This window comes from Stegodyphus dumicola, chromosome 6, assembly GCF_044657685.1.
Source record: "Stegodyphus dumicola isolate Sdum_Otavi_A_Nest chromosome 6, ASM4465768v1".
Lineage (NCBI taxonomy): Eukaryota > Metazoa > Arthropoda > Arachnida > Araneae > Eresidae > Stegodyphus > Stegodyphus dumicola.
The window spans coordinates 183,947,287-183,969,290 of record NC_140773.1 but is presented as its reverse complement, the minus strand read 5'-3'; the positions used below and the strand labels follow the sequence as shown (position 1 = coordinate 183,969,290).

Below are 22,004 nucleotides of genomic sequence, written 5' to 3'. Positions count from 1 at the left end.
TAATTTTATCTGCACAGAATTACATCTTGCGTTTAAAAATGTAAAATTCTAATTTTCTCCATAGGAACTACAAGCTTGCATTTCATCCCTTCAGTACCCTTACTCCCTAAAATTAAATTAATCCTGCCCTTATAATTAATTCTCCCCCTTTAATTCCCCTTGTTTATCCTCTTCATAAGCCACTTTAGCTCAAAGCTCTTCCCTTTAAATCCTCTCCCAAAATTTCTCCGTCTTTTTCACAGTTAACTTTCCTTACGGTTCTCTTTCTTTTCGAAAAGTTGCTCCTATTATTCAACTCGCCACGTACGGTCGGAGAACTTTTCGCCTTCCTTGAATAGACTATTTCCCCCCCTCCCTCTCCTTTCGCTCTTCCATCCCTGGATTCAAGTTTTAGTTGCAAGACTCTCCCCCCCCCCCCATCCTCAAGGCATTAGCAATCACTGCGGCTATCCGTACTACCTAATTTACCTTTCCCAAGCCTTGGAACAATATGTTTCCCGGCTGTTTGTCTTCCAACCTTTCTTCCGATTCCATTAACGCAGTGCGTTCAGGAATTCGCCTTAATCATCACCTCTCTCTCTTTCAATCTTGGAAAACAAGTTGAAAGCAGAAAGAATTTCTCGTCCCTAGCGTGGACTTCTTATTCACTTCTCTCTCAGTAAACCCTTAACGGTTTCGTTCATTTTCCTTTAGCCATTGCTCTTTCTTAATTACTTCAGTTTTCTTATCGAAGTTGTGGAGGTAATTGCATTAAGTTGCAAAGGTACTCCGGAAGTCAAACGCCTTGGGCCGGACATGACTGCCTACATTATCATCTTCATAGATTCAAAATTGTTCCTTCTCCGATATGCACTCTGTGCAGCTTTGGAGAGGTGATTGATGCCGCACATCTACCCCACTGTACTGCTCTGTGCAAGACTTTTCTCGCCAAGCGTTACTGGAAGGCAAGAGATATGTTAGATTAATGGACTCTGCTACACCTGTTTCTCCTTCCTTGTGTTGCTATAGTCTATGTTCTTTGTTCTTGTTTTTTGCTGTAACTGTTCGTAATCTGCCATTGGAAATTTAAAAAAAAAAAAAAAAAAAAATACAACTTTACTCCTTACAGCAAATTAAACTTAAAATAATTCAAGACAACTTATCACCTCTGGTGCTTTAGCAGCTTATTAGAATTTTATTATATTAAATACTGTATATTAACTAAACAAATTTACCTGAAGCTATGGCACTAAATGGGTCAGGTAAACAAAGTGCAACTAACTCTTAACATTTACCAACCAACCTTGCCAACATCAGGCATTCATATCTCTTCTGATCAGCACATCTTATCGCCAAGCCTTTAGCGAGCATAGTGGCAACAACTAAGTTTCTGTTATGAATCATGCTAATTATTATTATATTCTCAATTTAAGCTATGTTACTTGACTTAAAATCTGCCTAAACCTGTGGGCTAATTGAGTATATGATGAAATGAAAACATAAGGAAGAATCAATATAAAGCTAACTGTTAATAAAACTTACAATAAAAATTTGTTTATCTTCTTTAAAATATGTGGGAATATTGTAAGTGTAAAATATAAATGTTACAAGAAATTTTATAATTTAATGCTAATTGAAAAAATTTATTTTATTGTTGAATTTGTTGTACAGTTACATTGAATACTAGATTAAGTTTAATAATAATAATGCATCATATTTACAGATTTTTTTTCTTAGAATAGTGTTATAAAAATGAAGTTCATATGCAGATAACTGCTTTAGTTTATTCAATTTCTATTAGCTGATAGGTCCTTAACTTATTTATGTAATTAATTTCTGTACAGAAATGTATGTGTACAGACACTATTATGAAGGTAAACTATAAATATACTGTTCAGAAATGTAATAGTCTTTTTTAAGTATTAACGCTTTGCAGTGTATAAATATGAACACTATGCAGTGTTTCTCAAAATGACTGCCATTTATAAAAACAATTGTGAGAGGAAACAGATAAAGTCTGTCTACCATGAGAAGAGACTTAGTCCCTCTTACATTACTTGGTGTCAAATGATCTCGGCATCTTACTTTAAAGAGGGATTGATAATGCATACTCCATAATAATGTAATTTGAATTCACTTGTTTTCAACCTTTTATGAGTTTTTTGCTTCTCTTCTCATGGTGGACAGATTATATCATTCCTAATTATTGCTTATATATGATATTCCATAATGGGCAAGTAACAGTTAAACATTTAATTATTTACAAGAAAACTGATATGGAGTTGCAGTTGCATATTAATTATTATAATGAAATGCAGGATTTTTTTGTTTGTTATGTAAAATAGATTTTAATCACTTAATGTTAAGTTTCTTTTTTATGTAAACACAGTTGTATTCTTAAATGATTATTCTGTACTTGCAGTATAAGGCGCGGCTATGAAGTATACAAACAAGTTTGTGCAGCATGCCATAGCATGCAATATATGCGTTATCGGGAACTGATAAATGTATCTCATACTGAAGAAGAAGCAAAGGTTGAAGCTGAAGAGGTAACATATTACTTCTTGTAATGTACATTTCAATTTTTAAAAAATATTTTATGCATATCTCAGAACTGTAAATATCTGAGCTGAGATTAAAACCTATTTGGGTATTAAAAAAATTCAAATAATTAGATTCTCTTTTTGTGTAGGTCAAATGCAAATTTAATGCAGAGTGAGTGAATTTTTTTAAAAAAATTAAATTTTATTAATTTTTTAATGTTTTAATTTGACGCAGATTAGATTTCTAAAAATATTTTTATTTCATAATTATATTTTTTATTTTGTAATTTTTTAAAAATTGTTGTTACAGTCGAAAGTCTTTAATCCGGACGTCCATAATCCGGACCTCAAAGCTACAAACTTTCTAAGCATGCGTTAACGCGGTGCTCAATGAACTTGAAGTTGATCTGTCAGCACTAACCTTATCTTCAGAGCAGATGATTTTATTTTATTCTGCTTATAATTCCTTACTAAATGTTGTAAGTATTTCATCTCGATGTACTCCGTCTTTGATACGATTTAAATCAAATTCCTTGCCATTATAAATATCACGAATGCACATCAAATAGTTTTCTGGTTGCAGTTTTCTAATTTCGACTATGCGTAATGTATGCATTACACATGTTTAATGAAATGTTTAATAAAGTAAAAAATAAATATTAAGCTTTTTTATTTTGATACCCTTTTAATCATAATTGCTCTTTATTTCATAAATTACGGTATCATATTTTTAATTTTATAATTTCTGCATGCCATCTTACCAGATTTAAACTGATGCTCTATAATCCAGAAAAAACTGATAATCCGGAATCGCCGAAGTCCCGACGAATCCGGATTAAAGACTTTTGACTGTATTTGCCCTTTTTCCCTAACATATAGCAGTTATATTGTAGCAGCTAAATTAATATTTATCTGTGAAGGTCCAAAACTAAACTTGTTTTTATTTTAACTATGCAGTATAACATTTATGTATACTACTAAAATTAAGCAAAAATTATTTTTTCCATTTATGTAAAAATATAAAATCAACTATATAATACAAATCTTCTTAATATACTGTTTGAATTGCTTAAATTAGAGAAATGTTTAAAGGAAACAAAAATAAATTAATAATAAGATTAATTTTATTTTGATTAAAAAGAAAACCAAGCAATTAAAGAAATGAATTTTAAACACTGGGAGTATCTATAAATGAAATTCTACTATACTTGTGTGCAGAATTAAGAAAATTTGCAAATTACGTCTATTTTTACAAAAAATATTGAAACAAAGTTACTAATTATGCTGGTTTATGTAGGGGATATAAGTAAATGAGAGATTTTCAGTGATTCATGTGCTGTACGTGATTCAGTGATTCGTGTGCTACATATATGTGGTACCCTGTACATTTCACTATGCTCTATCATTATTGAGTTCTCTCACATGTAAATTAGAAAGTACTTAAAAATCTAATTTAAAAATATTACAACAAAATATAATTTCTAAGTAAAAGTAAATGACAATAAATTGACAAAAATTTATTTTGAAAGTTCTTAACCTCTGTTTTCAAAATAGTAGAAAAATGTACAATGAAAAGTTTTTGACAAAATAGTTCCATAGTTCTTAACACAGAAATGAAATGAGTTCTTGATTTATTATGAAAACTTGAAATTGCAACACAGACGGATTGTGAGTAATTGAATAAATTCTTCTGATTGCAAATGTAATGCAATAACATAATAATACAGTACAAAGTCCATAATCTGGACGTCCATTATCCAGAATGATCTAAAATCCGGACCTCGAAACAACCAACAACGTTTTCTCATAGGCTTCACGCATGTGCATTTGATTGTCCCCTCCACACATAATAAAAACATCTGAAGAGTCCCGATTCTTAATTTCACTTCGACACTAAATAAAATACCTTGTTTTTTAGCTTAAATTTGTACGATCAGTAATTTGGCTCTTGCTGCGTATGTGCTTGGCATACGTCTTAAATCCAATCATTCCACATAGGTACATCATTGATCTGACGCTAACCCGGCAAATCATTATTTATTATACTTTCCTTTCATCACCGCATACTTATCAAAACATGACAAATTGAGTAATGACTGACTCATGTAGTGCTACCTAAACAATTTTTTTATGTTAGTAATTGAATAATAAAGGAGTATATAACCTTTTATGTTGACATTACGCCTGGCGATGATTACAAATTTATTTAAGTTAAATGTGCTAAAAAATGTTGACGAGGAATAATTTACCAAAACTTTCTTTCCATATGCTAAAAATAGATTTTGTTGATGATACTTATAGACTCAAAGATTACATTTAGGGCTATTTGAATTAAGAATAACTGATTTGTTATTCACATAAACACAGAACCAGCTCCAGGACTAGGTGTGGCCACATCGAGTCAGAGAATTTAGGATCCTCAGAGACTGCATCAGGCGGTAAGATATCTAGCGCCTGCTCTCAATAAGGCTTAAGTATATGGTGGGAATTTATTAATTCAGAACTCTGATAAGCCTTAAGCATGTGCAAGAAATAGACATAAATATAATAACTAAAGTAATAAAGTTCAGGCTTAACTGTCTCAGTGCGTGATAGAAACAAGATAAAATTTAATGGAACATTTTGTCGTTAGTCACCAAGCTCATGATGCGTAGCCAAATATGTATAGTAAAGGATAGCTAAATTTGATAATGATAGCTGCTAATTTTAAAACTTTTCAGATATCGCAAAACAAAGGTGAAATTTTCCAATTAATGGATTTTGTAAAGAAATGTGGAGAAGCGGTGATAAATGAAGATTATATAAAAGAAGTTTTTCATTGTGATGACAGTGCTTCTCAATCATCAATCAATTAATGAATGCAAAATCTCTAGTATGGTTCTAGATCCAGAAAAAACCACTACCGATGGTTAAGAAAGTGACAGAGAAGTTACTGAAAACGAGAAACTTTCTATTGCCAAGTTAGTCGGAATTCTCGAAATAGCAGTTACAGGACTTCAATGTAACTAAACAAGAGATTATGTCTGTCTACAGAATTAAAGAGAAAGTATTAGCACAAAAAACAAAACAACTTGCATTGAAAGAAATGTTTAATAAGGTAAACAAATATTAAGCTTTTTTTTTTTTTTTTTTTTTTTGGTAAATTTTGATACTCTTTAGATCATAAATACTTCATTATTTCATAAATCATGATTTCATATTTTTTTAATTTTATTTATCTATTATCCGGAAAAATCCCAAATCTGGAATTGCTGAAGTCCCGACGAGTCCAGATTTCGGACTTTGTACTGTATAATAGAAAGTTTTTATTTGTGATACTCTGTGATGACAAGAACCTTCCCCGAAGAATTATGAAAAAAACTTTTGGACTGCAATACTGAAAATTTAATAGGATTTTGAAATTTAAATTTATTTTTAAAAATTAATATTCAAAATTTATACTTCATAGTTGTTTAATTATGTTGGTCAGACTTTTATGATTTACATTCATTGGCTACTGCTTTAACACTTCTCTCTAAAAAAAGGCCTTTCTTTCACCAACTTATTTTCTTCTTCAAGGGGGGGATATGTAAAATATAAAATATCTATCAAATAATAAATTAATAATAGCTCTTTAACTCCCGTCTTCATTCTGAAAATAATAATTATGTTTCTAGACTGCGTCATTTCTGGATTAATCTGTACTATGAAGTTTGCATAATGTTGATAATGTAGTAATTGGGAACCTAAACTTTGAGAACTTAAATCAAAACTCTTCTCTAAACAGCCTGCCATATGGATAACTACACACTTTAACTACTCTCTCTATGCTGCTAGGACGTAATTTCGCTATGCTCACTTCCTATCCCAACAATATCAAAAATGTAATGTTCTTGAATAGACATGACTAGAGTGTCAAGTGATTGTGGTCACAAATGTCAGTTGGGGGGGAAAAAAATGGAATTAAAACCACCTTGACTGCTAAGTTTCCTAGTCTTTACGAATTCTACGTTCTAAGCATCAAGTATCTTCGCAATCAGCATTTTTACACTTCTGTGACTCACCATTCCTACATCAATACTTCTCTGAAATTAGCTTTTATTGCATATATGTACAAAGTTTTTTTTTTTTTTAATGCATTTGAGAATTTTTTACTTCAAAAATTTTTACCATTATTTATCTCTTTTTCTCTTCAGTAGAATCCCGCAAGCTCAATGGTCACTTTTTTAAAAATTCTAAGTGGTTTATATTGGCCAAGCAGAATATTGAAATAATGTAGTAGTTTATTAATTGCTACACTTGTTACATTACATAAAAATACAAAATATCAAATTAATAAATCCAATTTACTTTGTACTTACGTTCAGTCTGACTGCCAGGTAGATCTTCACAAATCCAATAATGTGAAGCTATTAGAACAAACTTTATTATTGTCTTTTTACACAACATATACATCACCAAAAATTTGTTACAGTTCCTCATTTGTTTTCAAATAGGACAATTTTTTCCGTTACTCAGTTCTCAACTGTTTATTTTCATTTCAAAAACATCTGCATTGCTCGAGTGCTGTTAGTCAGCACCCTCTGTCTATCAGCTAATGGTTTCGTAACAATCTCCCTACCTTGAGTGTGATGGAATTGTACTCAAGATCACAGAACAAGTCTCTTTGGCTTATGTATTATTCGCCCACTTCTGGAAATAACTGGTGGAGATTTCAGGTCTGCTTTGACTTTTCCATCTGGAATAGACTGCAAAACCATCATTTCGTTTGCTTGCTCACCCATTTCGAAAGGATAAATATTCTGCACGAGTCTTACTATGTCACCGTTCCTTGTTCTTGAACAACATGAACATGTCCATCCTTCCCTGGATGCAGCTTAATTATTTTTGCTGCCAATGAATCCGTTTACTGTTTTCATTTCCAACTAAAACTATTTCTCTTAATTTTACTTGTTCCTTGATTTTACCAGATTTCTTAGAATTTTTAAGTTGTCCTAAGTATTCAGCTCTGAATCTTTTTCTTAAATCTTCTCTGAGTTTCTGATGATACTGCCAACACTTATTCAGCTCTCTTTCATTTATGTCATAAAATGCAATCATAGAACCTTCTGCATTGTCACTTAAAAACATATATGGATTTAAAGGCATTAAATCTTGAATGTCTTCCGATATGTAAGTCAAAGGACGGGAATTGACGACATTTTCAACTTCATATTAACACAGTAATTCTTCGTAATCTAGACTTGTCCTGGCTAAAATACTCTTCAACATGTTTTTTATAATTCTGATCAGTCTTTCCCACCATGCTGATGTAGGAGGATTAAATTTCCATTAAATTTTCTTTAATTGTGGCTTTTCCCTTCACTTTCTTCCAATTAATTTTCTGGAAAAGGTTATTAGTTCCCATAAAGTTATTGTCTGAATGTATAATACTTGGTCTTCCTCTATGAGCTATGAATTTTCTCAGGCTTTGCAAAAATGCTTCTGTGGATAGAGTAGTAACAATTTCAACATGTATTGCCCAATGAACAGCGCATGTAAATATCACTATCCATGCCTTCTTCTGGCCTCGAAGGTATAAAGGTCCAGCCAAAATCAACACCCATAATCTGGAAAACTGCAGAGTCTGTTGCTCTCTCCTCTGGTAATGGTATGGGGTTTACATCAAAATAGGTTACCTTAAATCGTCTACAGCAACCACAGTTTTTTATTACATGACAAACTGTACGCGGAATGACGAACTGTACGAATGAGAATCCAAAATTTTCTTCTCAGAATTGCCATTAAGGCTTGAACACCTGCATGGAAATTTTCCTCGTGTTTTTCCTTGATTAACAGATTGGTAATAACATGGTTGGGTGGAAGAATTATTGGAAATCTAAAATTTCTACTGTCATTTCTCTGAGAGATCTGTGTCTTAGTTCGTAAGAGTCCTTTCTCATCCACAAATTGTTTTGTCTTCATGAGATTCAAAACTTTCTTCGTGGATTAATTTTAAAAGAATATTTTCTGCTTCTGTGTATTCTGCAAAAGTAATGTTCCAAAAATACAATCTTTAGGTAAATTTCTGGCATTTTTGCCAAATTGTTTTATCAAGCTATCATCCTTACTATCTTTTTATATGAAGAATATCTATTGTAGAATAAATCCCTTGTATTTATAATGTTGGTAGCTGTTATGGCACATTTTCTTTTCTCCAAATTTATTACAGATTCATCGGATTACACTAGTTCATAATAAGTGTCAATCTTTAAGTTTTCTTTAGCCCATTCTGGCCCGTTCCACCACTGAGCTTTCACTAATTGTTGTACTGTACATCCTCTTGTTGAAGCTGTATCTGCTGGGTTCTGTGAACCTGGAATATGATACCAATTATTTAAAGCTACGTAATTTTCTAATTTTGTTTACTCTATTGCCCACGAATGTAGCCCAAACAGCTTCTCGTTTAATCCAACAGAGAGCATTGTTGGAATCTGTCCAGTAAAAAGTTTTAATATCTGTTAGATGTAAATCTCTTCTTACCACTGCAGCTAGTCGAACACCAATTAGACAAGCTAATAATTCTAAGCAAGGTATTGTTGTCACTCTCGTTGGAGCTATTCTGGACTTAACTTGCACTAACTGACAATGTACACCTTCATTATTTTCTATTCTAATAAATATGCATGTTGCATAGGCCATTTTGCTTGCATCACAGAGTACGTGCAGACTCCGTTTATCAGGTTCATGAATTTGAGAGTCTTTCGCAATCCAACGAGGAATTTTAATATCTTTCAATTCAAGAATTTGATTATGCCATAAATTAAACTTCTTCAAAATCTTTTGTGGCACTTCTTGATCCCACGAGAGTTTTGATCTGCAACATTCTCGTAATAATAATTTCGGCAGCAGTGTCAAAGGACAAGAGAAGCCAATCAGGTCGAAAATCGCTTGTGTAAAGGATAAAATTTTCCTTTTCGTTACTAATGGTACTTCTTGAGCAGAAAATGTTTTTGTGTCACAGCTGAGAGTATCTTCCTTTACGTCCCATACAAAGCCCAATACAGAAATACAATTTGTTTTATTTTCGCTTGCCTTTAAAAAAGGTTTGATTTCTGAAAATAATCCAGGATTATAATTTTTTTCAGGTTTCTTATACTGCCAGTCCCAAAGCTCAAATTTAGCTTCTGACATTATCCGTTTTGCCAAATTCATAAACTTCTCAACTTCTTCAAAATTGTCAAAACTGGTCACGCAATTATCGACGTAAAATGATTCTTTCAATTTCCTAGCCGTTTCTTGAGTTTCCTCCTCCACATTATCCAAGTGATATGCTATAGTAGCACCTAATAAAAAAGGGCTTGAAGTTACTTCAAATGGTATTCTGCAATGTATATAGATCACTAAGTTATTTGGATCACCATCTTCATACCACAAGAACCTCAAATAATCTCTATCTTGTGGATTCAAATTTATCTGCAAAAAGGGCTTGATGCATATCAGCTGTTACTCCGTACCTTTTCAATCGAAATCGTAAAAGTATAGAAGGTATCAGTTCTAACAGATTGGGCCCCTTTTCTAAGCAAGAATTGAGAGAAACAAAATTCTTTTCATGTGCTGAAGCATTGAATACTGGCCTGATTTTAGTGGTGAAAGAATGCTTTATTACTGAATGATGTGATAAATAGAGTCTGACTTGATCTTGCAATGGAACGTCTTCTATAATACCTTCTAGAATCCAGTCCTTAAAAACTTCTTGGTAATTATTCAAGTGACCGTTAGCAACAAGTTCACGAACATTTGTCAAAAGTCTTTTTTTCAGAGAGTTCTCGACAATTAGAAATTGATGAATGTGTTTCCAGCCACGGCAGTGATACTGTATATCTACCATCTTCATCTCGTTTCATGGTTTCGTGAAAATTATACAACATAGCCGCTTTCAAGTCTTGTTTTAGAAGGCTTTCTGGAGGATCGGTGATACCAATAGCTTTAAGCTTCCAAAGATCGGCAACTGCACTTTCGTTAATGAACAAGGATAAAACAGAAATAATATCTTCATGTGTATACACATTTGGTAATTTTCCTATTACTTATTGTCCATCCTAAATAAGTTTCAATTGCAGTTAATCCACATTTCAGTTTCCTTTTGTCTGCCAGTCATCAGCTTCCCAGCAATATCTGCCCCAATAAGAAGTTGTATTTTTGTAGGTTGCAGTGGAGGATCTTCCTTCTTATTGTAATCACTCAGCCATATTCCTTGTCGTCTATGTTCTTTCATCCACATTCCCTTTGTTACACTTTGTATAGCAACACATATTTCCTTTTGGCCATTAACTTCAAAATTACATTTATAAGTACCTTCTATATTACTTATTATCATGCGATATTTTTTATGATCCTGCACTGATTCTGTACCTCCAAAAAGACTATGTTTCAATTTTTCTTCACCCACTGGTTTATACCCCATATCTGATGCCAGTTCTTTCATAATATATGATCTTTGAGACCCAATGTCAATGAGGGCTCTAATAAGCTGTTGATTCGGATTTCCATGAATACGGACCTTCAGCGTTTGCATCAGTACTTTAGGGATACTTGTCTGATTCGTCAGAGTATGTCCTGTAATTTCGGTCTTCTGATCATGTTTATCTTTTTTGGTTTCCCTGCACTCACATACATTGGGACACATAAGCAAATAATGTTTGCTGAAATACTTTGTACGCTTAAAACATTTTCTACAAACTTTAGATAAATTACCTGGAGTTAAACAAGTAAAACACACACCTTTCTTTAACAAAATCTGTTTTCTTTGATCTAAAGACATACATCTAGTGGATTTACATTCTACACAGTCGTGGTTGTCACCGCAAAAAATACAATTTCCCTTTTTTGTAGGTTTTCCTTTTTGTCGATTTGTTGTTTAAAAGTCTCGCAGCTGTCAGTATTTTATTCCGCCCTCCATGTTTATGTTTCGGAAATGCTTTCATTTGTGATCAACATTCTATATTAAACCCTTGTCTGACTATTGTTATTCTCTCTTCAACTTCAATTTTTTTTTCAGAAATGTCGTCAAAAGTTTTAATTTGTTCTAATCTAAAAGTTTCTAATTTGTTCTAATAATAATTAATACCTTTTTCAGCTGAGGCTAAATTTCTTTCCCACATTCTCAAAATAGGATCGGGTAAACAGGCTTCAACAAGAGGATGCAGCATACCGGCATATTTCTCGGTTGTAACCTTTAAACTTTCTAACGCACGTAAATGTGTTTCTATTTTATCATATAGTTTAAACACAGAAATTTTATTTGCAGAATTACTACTATTTTTCATCACTAAACAGAGTAATTCTCTCACATAAACTTCAACCGAAAGATCTTCTCTTCCAAACCTATCTTTCAAATATTCGATAGCTGTATTATAGTTTCAGAAATAAGTGGAAAACTCTCTACAAGATCTCTAGCTTTAGATCCAGGTTCCATACATTGTAGTAAATACTGATATCTATCTTCGATTAAATTTCCTGATCATGGATTTTTCTAAACTGGTTTCAAAATCCCAACCATTCTTTTGCCTTACCATTAAACTTTTTTAATTCAATTTTAGGAAGTTTAAATTTCCGTTTAACAGCTTCATTTTTAGCTTTAGGTAAAATATTTTCCCCTTCACTAAAGTTCTGTTCAAGTATAGTTACTTTTATTTTAAAATATATAGATTTATCATTGTATGATTCAGTGGTTTAGATTTCTTTTTCTAATTTTTCATTAGAAAACTTGGTATCTTTACTATTCAATAACTCTAATACCTGTTTATCCAAAGTACAGTCAAAAGTCGTTAATCCGGACTCGTCAGGACTTTGGTGATTCTGGATTATAGATCATCAGTTTAAATCTGGTAAGATGGAATGCAGAAATTACAAAATTAAAAATATGAAACCGTAATTTATGAAATAAAGAACAATTATCATCTAAAGGGTATCAAAATTTACAAAAAAAAAAAAAAAAAAAGGCTTAATATTTATTTGTTTACTTTATTAAACATTTCTTTCAATCTAAGTTGTTTAAGTTGCTTCGTTTTATGTGATAATACTTTCTCTTTCATTCTATAAACAGACATAATTTCTTGTTCAGTTACAAAGTTCCGCTGTTCAAGTCGTATAATTGCTGTGTCAAGAATACCCACTAATTTGTCAATCGAAATTTTTTCGTTTTCAATAACCTCTGTGTCACTTTCTTCACTATTGGAAGCGAATTATAATGACGAGGCATTTGATTTAAATCATATCAAAGACGGAGTACATCGAGATGAAATACTACATTTAATAAGGAATTATAAGCCAAATAAAATAAAAACATCTGCCCTGAAGATAAATATAGTGCTGACAGATCAACTTCCAATTCAGAGCGCGCGGCGACGTCCCTCCCCCCCCCAGAGCAGCGTGATATTGATAAACAGATTTCGGAATGGTTAGAGAAACAAAGGATATGCCTTTATCCATTTTTTGCAGCAATTCCACTTTTTGTTTGATGGACATCGAAACATACTTTTGCTTTGTAGATCCTTTGGGAGCTCCAGCATCGGAAATTCTGTTTGACATAATCGAAAGTTCAAGCTTACTTTTATACAATTGCTCTAACAGTTTGCAAAAAATAATAAGCCGGATCCAATTACAAGATTAAGGAACAACGCAATCTGTAATATTAACTGAAATAGATAATTAGATAATTTTAGCTTACCTTATACCATCCGTTATACATTAAATGCGCATGCGTAAACGTTATTATGCACACGCATATCCGCAGCCATAAAGGTCTTACGTGCATGCGTAAACGCCTAGGGCATGCGTCAACACGACAAATGCGCAGAATGTTTGTAGTTTTGAGGTCCGCATTATAGATCATTCCGGATTATGGGTGTCCGAATTAACGACTTTTGACTGTATTTATCTTTTGCCATTTATCATCAAGTTGAGTGAAAAGAGCTGTAACCTTGTCTAAATCTAATGTATTGGTCTTTAAAAGCTCATCTAAATTATTCACAGTCTTAGTAAAATTTTTTCTTAAACAACCTCTAAATCGTTTAAGTTCTTCCATAATTGAAATTGAAAGTAATGTTATTACTGTCCGTAAACCAAATTCTTAATAAATAATTCAAAGTTCAACAAATATTCATTATAGAATCAATTATTCAAATTTTAACAGTAATATTCTCTGTTTAAAATAAAAACTCAAAAGTCTTTATTTCACTGTAATAAATGGATGCCATTTTGTTACGTTACGTAAAAATACAAAATATTAAATTAATAAATCAAATTTACTTTGTACTTACGTTCAGTCTGACTGCCAGGTAGATTTTCACAAATCCAATAATGTGAAGCTATTAGAACAAACTTTATTACAGTCTATTTACAAAACATATACATCACCAAAACTTTGTTACAGTTCTTCATTTGTTTTCACATAGGACCATTTTTTTTATTTCAAAAACATCTGTATTGCTCGAGCGCTGCTAGTCTGCGCTCTCTGTCTATCAGCTCGTGGTTTCATAACACCACTGTTATAATTTCTAGTGTAGTCTATATGGTAGGAATAGAACATTTTAATTACTGTATTCTTATTTCACGAGAGAGTGGTGTACACACCAGGCTACCTGGGCTTTCAGTTGACCTGGTGTGCACACCACTCTCTCGTGAACCCCTTATCGAATGGTTGTGATTTTCATATTTATGTGCTCACTAACAAGGAAAAAATACTCAGTAAAATTTAGAAACTGATTTAGAAAATTCAAATTAAAATATCAGTTGAGAATATTAAATTAGTTTTGGGTTAAAAATTTTGAATAGTGAATGTGAAACAGAAATGAAAGATAAGCATCTGGTGGCCGTTCAGTCTGATGGCAGTAAATGCTGGAAATAAAGTATGTAAACATGAAGGTTATAAGAATATGTGCATGTCTTTCGGTGAGAAGATTATGGTGGCGTGGTGGTTATGTGCTTGGTATATATCCTTGAATTGACACGACTCCGTTTCCTTAAACATAACCTTTATTCACACACACCATAACTTTAAACACAACTGAAATAACAGAACGAATAACAAAACCACTAAACTAAAATTCAAAACATCTTATGCTGCAGCTAAGGGAAAAGTGAGTAAGTTCATTGTCGCGCTAGCAGTTTTTACATAAACCACATGACATGGATTGGCTGCACATGCATTCGAACATTAGATTGCCACAGAGTATCCCCCCAGTGACACAGTCACGACACAAAAGGGACTGGCTGTAAATTTCCAATTTAAGATATGCACATTCAAATAATGGTTATACTTTAAAATTGTACGTAGAAAAAGAAATACAAATATATGAATGGTAATAATACATTTACAATTCTGATTGGAATATATACCCATACAATGCATAACTTAAACAGAAATAATAAAAAGTAAATAAGCATTTTATATATAACTCAATACATATGCAAAAAAAATTATTCCAAGTATCTATACATTGTAACATTTGCAGCAAACCACAAGAGAAATTTTTAATCATATTACAGTAATTAGTTTTTTTATGAAAATGAACATGACATCCACTTCGGGTAACTACTTGTTTTGGAACAATTTTTGAGTCTTCGCTGACTTCCTGTGGAAACTGAGGAATTTCAGGTGAATTTATACATTCTGACAACATATATGCTGGTTTCAAACGATCCGTTGTAACTGTAATCTTTTTGTTATTTACCTCAATAATAAAATTTTTATCCATTCGTTTAACCACGGTATGAGGACCAGTGTAAGGTGGAGTTAAAGGTGGTTTAACAGAATCGATGCGCAGAAATACATGAGAACAGGTTTGAAGTGCTGGATGTACATAAATTGTTGATTGAATATGCCTAGAGGTTGGGATAGGTCTGACTAAATGCATGACTGATCGAAGTTGTGACACATAAGATTCAGTAGGTGATACAATATTTGTAGCATTCAGCATATCTGACAGTAATTTAAGTGTAGTACCGTAGACAAGTTCAGCGCGAGTAGCATTTATATCTTTCTTAATGGCAGATCTAATACCCAACAGAACAATAGGTAGAATTTCAGTCCATTTTGGGTTGTTATGAGCCATTATTGAACTTTTAAGTTGACTATGAAATCTCTCAATCAGTCCATTGGACTGAGGATGATAAGCAGTAGTTCTAATGTGATGTATACCCAAAATTTTCATTAAATCCTTAAATAAGTGAGATTCAAAATTTCGGCCTTGATCAGTTGTTATTGATACAGGGCAGCCAAATCTTGCTATCCAGTTATGCACTAACACTTTGCAAGAGCTGACACGTCAGCAGTAGGTATGACTTCTGGCTATCTGGTAAACCTGTCAATAATTGTCATGCAATAACGGTTACCTTCAGACGGTGGAAGAGGACCTATGAAATCAATATGGATATGTGCAAATCTTGCATCAGGCAAGGAAAAGGTACCCAACGGTGATTTCGTATGCCTATGAATTGTAGAACATTGGCACTGTAGACATGATTGAACTGCATTTTTAATAAATTTCTTCATATTAGGCCAAAAATAGTGCTTTGTTGAAGTTGAAATACCAGCATGAGAAAGACAGTGAATCTTCTGAAATATTTTAGAGCAAAAAGATTCAGGTATGAACGGTCTAGGTATACCTGTGTCCATATTACAGTAAAGAGTAACATCTTTTAAAGGAAAGTAATGTTTCTCAAGTTTAAAAACTGGTGAAGATTGAGATAAGGAATTTTGAATTTCAGAGTCCTGAATTTGTGCTTCGGATAACTTTTTATAATCAATGTGTTGATTATCAGATACTGCATCTATTTCTACCGTAGACAAGGCATCAGCAACGATATTGTCATGACCTTTGCTGTATCGTATGTCAGTGTAAAATTGGCCAATAAAATCAAGATAACGAAGTTGTCGTGGAGACTTTTCGGGTTTCTGCTTAAAAGCATATGTTAAGGGCTTTTGGTCAGTGTAGATTGTAAAGACCCTGCCTTCAAGCATGTGCCGAAACTTCCTAATAGACAAATAAATTGCCAATAGTTCTCGATCATAAGTCGACCATTTCCTTTGACTTTTGCTGAATTTAACGGATAGAAACACAATGGGTTCCCAAACTGAATTATTCAGTTGCATTAATAGGCTACCAACCGCAACGTCCGATGCATCAGTACAAAGTTTCAAAGTCGCACCAGGAATTGGGTGTTTGAGAAAAGTTGCCTCAGCAATTGCCTTTTTTGCATTTTCAAATGCTTTCTCGGCTTCGTCGTCCCATTCGAGATGATATTCTTTTGTTTTGCTTGGTTGTGAAGGTTTCCTTTTATTAATGCGGCCTTCCAGTAACCTATTCAAGGGAGCTAAAACATGTGAAGCTCTTGGGACAAAATGTCTGTAAAAATTAAATATGCCAAGAAATTTCCTTAACTGAGTTAATGTGTTTGGTTTAGGAAATATTTGAATAGCTTCTACCCTCTCGGGTAAAGGTTTTAAACCCTGTTCAGATACATGAAAGCCCAAAAATTCCAAAGAAGTTAAACCAAAACTATATTTAGATACATTAAGTCTTAACCCATAATTACTTAATCTTCCAAAAAGGACTTTTAAGTGTATCAAATGCTCATTTTCATCTTTTGATGCTATCAGTATATCATCGACAAAAGCAAATACTCCTGGCAGCTCGCAAGTTACTTCATCAATAAAGCGTTGAAAGGTTGCAGCTGCATTGCATAACCCAAATTGCATTCTTGTGCTCTCAAAAAGTCCTAAAGGATGGATATCAGAGGGATTAATTGGAATTTGGTGATATGCTTTAACTAAATCTAATTGAGAAAATACCTTTGTTCCATGTAACTCCACTGCAAAATCACAAATATTGGGAATAGTATACTTATCCCTCACTGTCTGAGCATTTAACCTCCGAAAATCTCCCACAGGTCTCAATTCGTTTGTATGCTTTTTTTGACACCATGTGAAGAGAGGAGTAATTACTTTTGGAGGGTCGCATGTGACCTAAATTGATCATTTTCTGAATTTTATGCTTAGCAATTTTTAATCTATCTGGAGCTAATCTCTGTGGCTTACATGAAACAGGAGGACCAATGGTTTCAATGAAATGCATAGTATTATGCTTAACAGTCTTATTGAGATCAGGAAGCTTTGACAGTGAAGGATAGTTAGACAGTAATTTATCATAAATACAATTTGTTATAATTGTTTTAACAGAATATAAATGTGTGTTAATTACACTGCAATTAATTTTTAAATGTGTTTTTAAATCAACAAGTTTTTTGTTCCTTAAATCAGGTAATAAATCAAAATAATGCAAGAAATCAGATCCAGTAATATTTGTTGATACTTTACACACATAAAAAGTAAAATTAAAATTACGACAAAGTCCAAGGTCAATACTTAACGCTTTTTGTCCATAAACTGGAATAGGGGTGTACCATTTGCTGCAGAAAACGTCATAATAGGTGTTTGACGCACTTCCTGTCTGGCTGCTGAAGCCAGTGTCGCACAAAAATATTCTATTCGATTTCCTGTCTCTAATGAAAAGGCGACGAGACTCAGAGGGTAAAGCGCATGTCGCCACTATACTTTCCCTGGTACATTTCCCTGGAATGTACATGGTGGAACACACTTTTTAGCTTTGTTACTGAATTTATGATGATACCAACAATAGGAACAGTTCGAAACAGCTTTAGCTGAAGGGCTTCGCTTCCTGTTATAGCGATTTTTGGAAGTACTGAGTGATCGTCGTAGAGACAGCACCTCACCACGCAATTTGCACACTTCCTCCAGCAGGGAATCCAATTTAGAATTCTCAGAGACATTGAGAGGTACACGAGAAGAAACTTCGCTTACCTGAGCGGGTGTAACTTCCAATATTCTATCCGCGATACTGGCAGCTTTCGATGAATCGAGCGGCTCAACCGACACTAGAATAGACTGAACATTTGGCGGCATCTGGTGCATGAATAATTCCAGTAACAAAGAGTCAGGCACATTGTATTTTTCAGCCCTACTAGTCATTACTTGTAGAAGTTCTGATGGCTTTCTATCTCCAAGTTGCTCGCCAGTGAGTAATTTCCGTATTTCACTCGTACTGCTTTCACCACAGCGTTCCGTAATAGCAGCTTTGAGGTCTTCATAAGAAGAATCTGTACATTCCCGGAGAATGATATCTCTAACCAATGCAGCAATTTCCGGCGGTAAATGAGTGACACAGTAGTTAAATTTTGTCTTCGAATCCGTGATAGGCTTGGGTGCAGCTAAAGCAAAAGTTGCTTCACACATAGCAAACCACAATGCTGGGTCAATCGGATTGTAAATTGGAATCTTGACTGCTGCTGTTTCTTCCATGTCTGTGGCTGAAGGGAAAAACACAAAAGTTCTGGAACCAAGCTTTTGAACGAACAACCAGTAGAAGCTTCATGCGAGTAGCCGGATCTCCATTTTTTTTCGTTGACACCGGGTCACCATTTTATGGTGGCGTGGTGGTTATGTGCTTGGTGTATATCCTTGAATTGACACGACTCTGTTTCCTTAAACATAACCTTTATTCACACACACCATAACTTTAAACACAACTGAAATAACAGAACGAATAACAAAACCACTAAACTAAAATTCAAAACATCCTATGCTGCAGCTAAGGGCGAAGTGAGTGAGTTCACTGCCGTGCTAGCAGTTTTTACATAAACCACGACGTGGATTGGCTGTGCACGCATTCGAACATTAGATTGCCACAAGATATTAAGAGAATAATAATACATGTTTACAAGGTATACATATTCAGAATTGCATATTGTAAAATAAAAAGTTCAAAGTAATGAACAGGTGTGATGACACTGATAATATCTTCAAACAAGACTAAATGAGGCTAGATTACAAGGTACTGAGTAAAACATAATAACAAGGAGCAGTAGGCTGATTATTCTAATGTTGCTGTGAGTTGGATATTTACAATGAGATGCATGATAAATAATTACTTGCATGGGGTAGTAATATTCTTTTTAAGTTTTTGTAGATATTACTAAGTAGTATATTCCTTAATGACGAGAACACTACACAGTAATTATACATTGCTAACATTTTGGCACGTGAATATTTCTTCAAAGAGGTTAAATAATATAAATAACTTATCGATAGAGTTTTCTGTAGTCTGAATTCCTGGCATTTTAGCTGCTATTTTCTGGACGATATTGGATAAAGAGCAAGCTCTAAGCATGTTATTTAATTCTTTAAGCAATTTGAAAATCTCTGCGAAGGCACTTATTCTTGAGTCGTTAGATTTTGCATTGTTAGTACTTTATTTATTTACTTCAGAATTGCTATTTGGCTCATTTTTAGTGGTTACAACAATATTTTGGGTAACACTCGCATAAGAGATACTTGGGGTAACCTGTGAAGTTTTATTAACAGTTTTGGCATCATTTTTAGAAATAACATTTTTGTCAGCATTTACCGTGTTATAGGTAACTTCGAAAATTTTTGCCGTTCCCTAAAGTTGGCCGTGTCCTGTTTCTAAACAGTTGCAGCACTTGACTTACTTTTTTTTTTAAATACGCATTCAGAAGTTTTGTGTGGACCCGCACATTTTACGCATCATGGTTTTAGCTTGCACATATCTGAGTTGCAGTGGAAGTGTTGGCTGTTGTGACACTGCATAACAGCCCCACTTTTTTCATACTCAACATAAAATAACAGAAAATAGTTTACTTCATGTATTTCTTTTCTCCCAGGAGTATTCTCTAGTTGAATTTGAAATAGTAGCATTGGGGCTTTGGATTCAAGTCTATGCATTTGTGCAACTGTATGAACACTGAAACCAAGATTACGTAATTCTTCTCTTATATCTTCAACTGGGATGCCTATAGGCAAGCCTCTAATCATAACTGTCACTGGTTTTTCATATTTTTTCAATATGAGATGGTGATATATTTTGTGTGCATCTAAGTAATTCCTGTATGATCATCCTTCGTTTTGGAGAAGATTTTAAGAAATTCTCCCAAAACTTTTCCTGTGAAATTTAATTTGGCTTCCATTCTCATTTTTTAAAGAAATTCGGAAAACTTAATATTTGGCTTAGCCATAATTGGCTTAATTGTAGGAGCTAATACTTCAACCAGATCTGGTTGTGCCTCCATTACATTATCTATGCTGACATATGAGTCATTCTGTAACTTATTAAACTTGTTGCTAGTGGGAATTTCCATATTACTATTAACTAGTTTGGATGGGCGGAGTGAAGCCATCCACATCTTGGGTTTGCCTTTCTCGATTGTTTCTCGAAGGAGCATTTTCTCGATTTTTTTTTAATGGCTGTTTAGGCTTAGTAACAACTGAAATCACCACATTTAAGCAATTATCAGTAATATTATTGCTGGAATCAGAATCATTATTAACATTGGGAATACAATCATCATTAATTACTCTAACATCTTTAGAACTAACCAGCATTTGTAAATACATTATCACACGACACGTTACAAAATCTTACCTTAAGATCGTAATAAGAAGCATTTACATATTCAGGATATAAATCATCAAAAGACTTGCACTTAGATGTACATGAATTTACATTTTTGTACGTTTTGAAATATGGTATATTTATTATAAGCAATAATAACGCCAAATGTGGTTTACGCACTTTGTTAGCATTATTTGAAAGTATGAATGATGACTTTCTTCCCGCTCATGGGCAATGAAAAAAAGGACAAGAAGACACTGACTTTCAAGACATTGAAAACATAATTTGAATTTCGCCAATCAGACTAGTAGAATGGGAAATATAGAACTGTCCCATTTTTTCCCCCTTCCGCAGTGTACATGTGCATTTTATATCTTATTGATTCATCCTTTCACAGAGCTGTTGTGATCATCTTTGGCTTTTTTTTTTAAATAAAAATAATGAAATTAAGTGCATAGAATTTAAAAAAAAATATCAGGGAAGAGTGTCTTTTCATCGCATTCTGGCAAACAATACAGGCACTTCAAAATATTATCATACAAGCACCATCGCACTTGCAGTGGTTATGCCTTCTTTATGCACTAAAAAAGACTTTTTTGGCCCACAGTCAACATTTTTTGCCCACCGCTGGTTTAGATTATACCCTGTTATATGTTAAACTTTTAGTTTATTTTAGGTAGTTTCTTTATTCATGCCCAGGCTTTAGAAGTGTTGTGTTGTCTGTGCAAGTAAAAATGTTGAACGAGAACAAAAGAAAACAAATCAGCATGTCTATGGACATGAAACTGGATGCCTTAAGGGACTGGCCAAAGAAGAAAATAGAATTGCCATGGATTTAGGTGTTAAATGAAATACTATAAATAACTCACCCGTTCTGTAAATCTAAGATATTTTTGATAGCTCATCACTCTATCAGACCACATTAGGCTGAGTTTTTCAGAACTACTGTATTCCTTTTGTACTGAATTTAATTTCTTTGTGTTTAAATATACTAAAAATATTGTGTAATAATACACAATCAAATTTTATT

General features: G+C 33.4%; 1 protein-coding gene across 1 annotated transcript in view; it reads left to right on the top strand.

Moving 5' to 3' along the window:
- Positions 1-22,004, top strand: part of Cyt-c1 (Cytochrome c1) — a 54,766-nt gene that overhangs the window by 22,748 nt on the left and 10,014 nt on the right. Inside the window, exon 4 of the mRNA XM_035370326.2 lies at positions 2,402-2,528. Within this exon, the coding sequence (XP_035226217.2) occupies positions 2,402-2,528 (127 nt within the window). The remainder of the gene's footprint in view (positions 1-2,401; positions 2,529-22,004) is intronic.